General features: G+C 53.6%; 1 protein-coding gene across 2 annotated transcripts; it reads left to right on the top strand.

Moving 5' to 3' along the window:
* Nucleotides 1-2,184: 2,184 nt before the first annotated feature.
* Nucleotides 2,185-6,379, top strand: Nr1h2 (nuclear receptor subfamily 1 group H member 2). Of its 2 annotated transcripts, none has more exons than XM_031386422.1 (9): nucleotides 2,185-2,316; nucleotides 3,171-3,228; nucleotides 3,305-3,418; nucleotides 3,689-3,970; nucleotides 4,066-4,325; nucleotides 4,431-4,610; nucleotides 5,085-5,184; nucleotides 5,431-5,639; nucleotides 5,883-6,379. In XM_031386422.1, the coding sequence occupies exons 2-9, from the start codon at nucleotides 3,189-3,191 to the stop codon at nucleotides 6,027-6,029; spliced, it is 1,332 nt and encodes a 443-aa protein (XP_031242282.1). In that variant the 5' UTR covers nucleotides 2,185-2,316; nucleotides 3,171-3,188; the 3' UTR covers nucleotides 6,030-6,379. The 2 variants fall into 2 exon arrangements, with proteins under 2 accessions (XP_031242282.1, XP_031242280.1); XM_031386420.1 differs by having other exon boundaries at nucleotides 3,680-3,970.
* The last annotated feature ends 318 nt before the right edge of the window (nucleotides 6,380-6,697 follow it).

Here is a 6,697-nt window from a genome sequence, read left to right as displayed (position 1 = left end):
AATACATATACATATATTTTTTAAAAATTTAGAATCAGCAAGCCTTTCAGACAAGCATCTCATGCTTAGAAGCAAAACTCCTCCCAAGGCCTGCCACGGAGATGATTATCTGTAATCCTAGTGCTCAGGCGGCTGAGGCAGGAGAGAGTTGGAGGGCTGCCTGGGCTGCATAACAAGACCCTGCTACAAAATAAAACACATGTCACTCAAGTATCAAAGACCCCAGCAGGAGCTGGCAGAACAAGTTCTTAGATGATAGCCCAGCTCACAGCCTGGCCTGGCCAGGGCCAACACCCACCCTCTGCAAGCCTTCCTTTGTGTCTATCACCATGGAGCCACCATAGGTATGGGGAAGTGAGTTTCTCAATAGGGGCACACTTAAGTAGTCCTCAGCATGCATGCAATCACCCACCCACAATGGTAAGGAGAAAATAGGTTGCAGAATCGTATGGTACACACACTCATAGCTGTCTTTGGCTACTTTGTGGGTTCTTGCTTCTTCCACCCTTTCAACCTCCTAACACTAGATAAGAGAGAAAGAAGGATAGAGGGGAAAGGAAAGAAATCCCCGAATCAAGTCAGGAGTCAGAAGGGGGGCAACATTATTGTTAGACTACTTCCTGCTCATTAGGGTTGTTGAGTTCCTTGGGGCAAGTTTGATCTTTGCACTCGGGATATCTCATTTCTTTGCCCATGACTACTTAACAAACTGCCACTAACAACAACCAACCAACAGTCCACCTCTGGGGGCACTAGCACTTATAGATCCTCTGAAAAGTTCCCAGAATTCTAAGGATCATACAATTGCAGAAGCTATCTGCAGCTGGTAAAACCATGCCTCTGCTAGGGCCCGAGGTCAGTCAGTGAACAGTTTCAAAGCAGCCCCAGATCCCTACACTTGGGATTAAAACAAAAACAGATCATATAATATTTCTATGTTATTAAAGAAACCAAAATTCCAGATTTCTCACTACACTCATGCACACACACGGGGATGAAAGTGATAGGGTCACCAGGCAGAGGCAGGCAGATTTCTGAGTTCGAGGCCAGCCTGGTCTACAGAGTGAGTTCCAGGATACCTAGGGCTACACAGAGGAAACCCTATTTTGAAAACAAACAAACAAACAAACAAACAAGTGGTTGGGTCATTTGCTTTGGCAAGGTGAGGGGGTTGGGGATGGGTGCTACCCTTTCCCTGTTTCAGAGGGGCTAGGGAACCAGTTCAACCTCAGATAAGGGGTCCTAGAGGACACTACATCACATGTTTAGGTTTGGAGTTGAGGGCAACCCTGCTTCCAGGGCCAGCATCTCAGTGAATTCAAACAGCATGTGACATTTTACTAATATAATGTATATTAGATACATGTGTAAACATAAACACATATACATATAAGTGTATATATACACATAGTTACTGAATGAAAAACAATGAGGACATGATAGCTTCCAGGTATGGTTGTGGTTTATTGTAGATATAAGAAAGAGACCATCCAGAGGCATCTATCTGCAAGAGTCCAGACGGAACTGGGCCAACAGAAGAAACCGGGCCATGGCGTCAGGGGTGAGAGAGGAAGAAAGGGGGAACCAGGCACAAAGAGGACCAAGAGAGGGGTAAGGGACATGTAGCCAAAACAACTGGATTACATAGGAAAGAGAATCTTGAAGAGAAGTGAAGCAAAATTAAAAAAAAAAAAAACAACCATGCAGCATTGCTACAAAAGTAGAGAACATTAAACTACTCAAAAAGGCTAGCACTTGCTTCGTTAGCCATGTGTGAAAAGAAACAAAAGAACTTTCCGTAACTTTTTTCTGAGTCCCAGAGGGAAACTACCAGGAGAAATAAACTTCCGGCGTGCCGCTTCCGGCCAAGGCCTCTCGCTCGGTGGCGCCTAGGCAGACCGGAAGTCCGTCACCTTTCCCGGCCCGCCTACTTCCGGAAGTGACGCGCAGCGGGGTTGCCGGAAGAAGTGGCGAAGTTACTTTTGCTTTTCGCTCAGCAAGCGCTGTTGCTCGGACCTACTCCCAGACTTCTGAAGTTACTTCTGAAGTGCTGCGGAGGAGCAATCACCAGTGCGGACGCAGAGGCAAGTGCGCCGGGTGGCCGGGCGGGTAGCGCTGAGCCGGGTACACCGATCGCCGCGGGTCCCGCTCAGCGCGCGCCTCCTTCCCTCACTTCACCGCAGCTCCCGCCTCCCACGGCCGTTTCCAGGGCAACGGAGTAGGAGGACCCCCCCCTGCGCCCCCCGCAGGATCGCCGGTGCAGTCATGAGCCCCGCCTCCCCCTGGTGCACGGAGAGGGGCGGGGCCTGGAACGAGGTGGGCGTGACTACACGGGGCGGGGCGTAGGGAAAACCTGTGGTTGGTGGGCGGGGGCGGGACACAGATGGGCGGGAGGCATGCTGTAGATAAAGTCTAATTGAAAGTTCTTGATTTTGGGGGAGGGGCCTGGATCATTGTTGGTGGGGTCAAGGGGGCGGAAAGCAGAGGCATGGAGGGCGTGGCACAGTGAAGGCCTATGATTGGCTTTTGGGGAGTGAGAGGGGCGGAGCCTAGGAGGAGCGGGGCGGAATTTGGGTATCTGCTCTGGGGTGGGGAGGGGAGGGGCCAGGGACCTGATGGGACGAGTAGGGTCTGGGGTCTGTATTGGAGTGGGTTAAAGCCTTGAAGAGGGTAATGGTTGCGCCCTGATGGGAGAGGCGGGACAAAGTTAGGATCACTTATGATAAGAGCGCTCACAAAAGAGGAATTAAGAGTTGTTGGGCTCTCTTAGTGTCAGAGCAGTGGGAACTGTCATGGGAGGTCATGATTCATAGAGAGGTGGAGGGAGCAGTGGCCCGGGTTGGATCAGAGGTGGTTGGGTATCGTTAAAATGGGTGATGTTTGTAAGGGACTAGGGCTGGAGTGGGGGCTCAGTATAGAAGTAAAAACACTGAGGCGCGGTGGCACAGTCCTGTAATGCCAGCACTTGAGAGGCTGAGGCAGGAGTGCGGAATATCCCAGGACAGCCTAGAGTAGTGTGTTCCAGGATTTTGGAGGTGGTTTGAGATGTTCAGCCACATAGTTCGTTTAGCCAGGGCTGCATGAGATCATGTCTCAAGAGTCTGTGAGCATTGGAAGGAGAGACACCCTTATTCTGCCCTGTAATTGGCTGGGTCCCCTGTGTTCGGCAGGCTGCTTCGTGACCCACTATGTCTTCCCCCACAAGTTCTCTGGACACTCCCGTGCCTGGTGAGTGACGGGCTTTCCCTTCCCTGCCCCTCCCACAGTGCTGGAGACGCTCACTGTCCCCTCTTCCTTTACCTAGGGAATGGTTCTCCTCAGCCCAGTACCTCCTCCACTTCACCCACTATTAAGGAGGAGGGGCAGGAGACTGATCCCCCTCCAGGCTCTGAAGGGTCCAGCTCTGCCTACATCGTGGGTGAGACAGGGAGACAGAAACAGGGGTGTGGGGCATTGTAAAGGAAGGGTGGGGAGATGGTGGCCCCTGTCTTTTAGTCCGCTTTCCTTTCCTTTTTCCCTTGACACCTCCAACTCATTCTTGGGAGCCCGCCGACCTGCAGATCTTTCCCTTGGCGTTGCAGCCCTGTCCTCTCACCCTCGCTTCGGGACTTCCCATGGCCTGTTCCCAGGCTGCTGTTTCTCTTTATCGCTATCTCTCATGGCATCTGCTCACCCCAAGTCATCTTAGAGCCAGAGGATGAGCCTGAGCGCAAGCGGAAGAAGGGCCCAGCCCCGAAGATGCTGGGCCACGAGCTGTGCCGCGTGTGCGGGGACAAGGCCTCGGGCTTCCACTACAATGTGCTCAGTTGTGAAGGCTGCAAAGGCTTCTTCCGGCGAAGCGTGGTCCACGGTGGGGCCGGGCGCTATGCCTGTCGGGGCAGCGGAACCTGCCAGATGGATGCCTTCATGCGGCGCAAGTGTCAGCTCTGCCGGCTGCGCAAGTGCAAGGAGGCTGGCATGCGGGAGCAGTGTGAGTGCGGGGGTGGGGCCAGAGGGAGCGTGGGTCATCTTCAAGGGGAGGAGTAAGTGAGGGCGGGGCCGCCACTAAAGCTGTCTTTCCTGCAGGCGTGCTTTCTGAGGAGCAGATTCGGAAGAAAAAGAGTCAGAAGCAGCAACAGCAGCACCCACCACTCCCGGCGGAGCCAGCATCCAGTAGCTCAGCCCGGCCTGCAGCCTCCCCTGGCACCTCCGAAGGGAGTAGCCAGGGCTCCGGGGAAGGAGAGGGCATCCAGCTGACAGCAGCTCAAGAGCTGATGATCCAGCAGTTAGTTGCTGCGCAGCTGCAGTGCAACAAACGATCTTTCTCCGACCAGCCCAAAGTCACGGTATCGCCCTGCCCTGCCCAGCCCAGTGGGCAGAGCCCACCCAGGCTAGGGAGGGTTTCACAGGGCATGCGAGTCCCCACGTGACCCTGGTCTTTTGTGTCCCAGCCCTGGCCCTTGGGTGCAGACCCTCAGTCCCGAGATGCTCGTCAGCAGCGCTTTGCCCACTTCACCGAGCTAGCCATCATCTCGGTCCAGGAGATTGTGGACTTTGCCAAGCAGGTGCCAGGGTTCTTGCAGCTGGGCCGGGAGGACCAGATCGCCCTCCTGAAGGCATCCACCATTGAGGTAATAACTAGGCTCTAGGACAGAGACCAGAGCTGAACGTAGTGCAAGCATGTCCTAGCCCTTCTGGGGTGTGGTCAGCTGGAGTGTCCCATCTCTAACAAGATATCTGGAGCCTCCAGTGAGCCAGCCAGGGAGTAAAGGGAAATGGGCTGAGATAGAAAATAATGGAGGATATGAGATGAACTGTTAAAGAGGAAATGTGCCCCAAAGACTTCAAAGGAATGAATATTTGAGCCAAATCAAGGATAGTGACATATTGAGAGTCAACTATGCACAAAGTTCCAAGTGCTAAGAATCAAAACTCTAGCCTGTGCCTTGAGATAATGTGCGGTTGGTGTCCTTGGATGGGGCATTGGGTGGTAAAGTTGGAGGAAGGAAAGCTAAGAATGACTGGCCTGGAGAAGGGTGGCAGTTGGTCTTGGCACATTTGACTCTGGGGCCGCTGAAGAGCCCTCTGTACCTTGTCACCTCCAGATTATGTTGCTAGAGACAGCCAGACGCTACAACCACGAGACAGAGTGCATCACGTTCCTGAAGGATTTTACCTACAGCAAGGATGACTTCCACCGTGCAGGTCTGTAGAAGGCACTAACTTGGTCCTGGGGTTTCTGCCCTGTTGGTCCTCCAGGCCAGGTACCGGCAAGAAAAGGTCATGTTTAGTGGGGCCAGAAGCATGGGGGGGGGGCTACTATGTAAGAGGCAGTCACAGGGTGTGTAAGGGGAGGAAGCTGGAGTAACTGTCACTGGCTGTTCCTCCTTCCCTTTTGAGTGCCCTGGGACCAGGGTCAGGTGTGAAGCTGGGCTGGGGCCACTCTTGCAGGCTTGCAGGTGGAGTTCATCAATCCCATCTTCGAGTTCTCTCGGGCCATGCGTCGACTGGGCCTGGACGATGCAGAGTATGCCTTGCTCATTGCCATCAACATCTTCTCAGCCGACCGGCCTAACGTGCAGGAGCCCAGCCGTGTGGAGGCACTGCAGCAGCCCTACGTGGAGGCTCTCCTCTCCTACACTAGGATCAAGCGGCCCCAGGTACGGGAGCTACTTGTTTTCTAGCTGAGCAGTCTTAGTGTTGGGGTCGAGTGGCACATGTTGGGGCACACTGAGCCTGAGGCCTGCCTTCTCAGATCCTGTTAGTGAGGTCAGCAGCGATGTCCCAAATGCTGGGTTGGGTTTGAGGTTGGCCTGACCACTCTGGGTACTGGCTTTCCAGACAAAGCTGGCTTTGCAGGGCAAGGCCCCTAACAGGATCTGCTTGCCTCCTCTCCCTGGCAGGACCAGCTCCGCTTCCCACGAATGCTCATGAAGCTGGTGAGCCTGCGCACCCTCAGCTCTGTACATTCGGAGCAGGTCTTTGCATTGCGGCTCCAGGACAAGAAGCTGCCACCCTTGCTGTCTGAGATCTGGGATGTGCATGAGTAGGAACCGCCACAAGTGCCCCAGCCTTAGTGGTGTCTTCTTGAAGATGGACACTTCGCCTTTCCTCCTGGGGTGGGAGGACATTGTCACGGCCCAGTCCATGGCACTAGAAGGCCCCACCCCACCCACTGAGTCTTCCAGGCGTGGTGAGGGTCACAGGTCCTAGCCTCTGATCTTTCCCAGCTGCCCCCCCCCACCCAAGCTTACACCTCAGCCTACCACACCATGCACCTTGAATGGAAAGAGGTTAGGGCAGGTGGCCCCCCACAGTTGGGAGACCACAGGCCCCCTCTTCTATCCCTTTTATTTAATAAAAAAACAAAAAAACAAAAATAAAGTTTGAGTACAAGCCATTCCTGAGCCCAGTGTGGAGGGGTGGGCCATCTCCTTGTCCAGGTGACTGCTCTTGGTCTAGGTTCAGACCACAAGAGTCTGCTGAAGACAGGTTATCTTTATACAGCATAGTTTGAGACACTGGAGGCTAGAGGGAAAAGAAGAGGAACTTAATGGGAAGGGTCTCAAAAGGGCACTTCTTAGGGTCAGGTTTTCAAAGTTGGTGACTGCGCATCTGGCCATGAGTGTCATAAACAAGTCAGGAAGTGATTTGTGGGGCAACAGAAGTTATACATGAGCCTGGGCGTATAGGGGACTGAGGAAAACTGAGAAAGGAA

The sequence above is a fragment of the Mastomys coucha genome, unplaced genomic scaffold (genome assembly GCF_008632895.1).
Source record: "Mastomys coucha isolate ucsf_1 unplaced genomic scaffold, UCSF_Mcou_1 pScaffold21, whole genome shotgun sequence".
NCBI lineage: Eukaryota > Metazoa > Chordata > Mammalia > Rodentia > Muridae > Mastomys > Mastomys coucha.
This window is presented reverse-complemented; position numbering and strand designations above follow the sequence as displayed.

What these genes read in the sequence shown, in the direction of transcription:
- Nr1h2 (XM_031386420.1), top strand. Translation starts at nt 3,189, where the DNA reads ATGTCTTCCCCCACAAGTTCTCTGGACACTCCCGTGCCTG. An exon ending in TCTGGACACTCCCGTGCCTG is followed by an intron (nt 3,229 to 3,304) that starts GTGAGTGACGGG and finishes TCCTTTACCTAG; the next exon opens with GGAATGGTTCTCCTCAGCCC. An exon ending in CAGCTCTGCCTACATCGTGG is followed by an intron (nt 3,419 to 3,679) that starts GTGAGACAGGGA and finishes GCTCACCCCAAG; the next exon opens with TCATCTTAGAGCCAGAGGAT.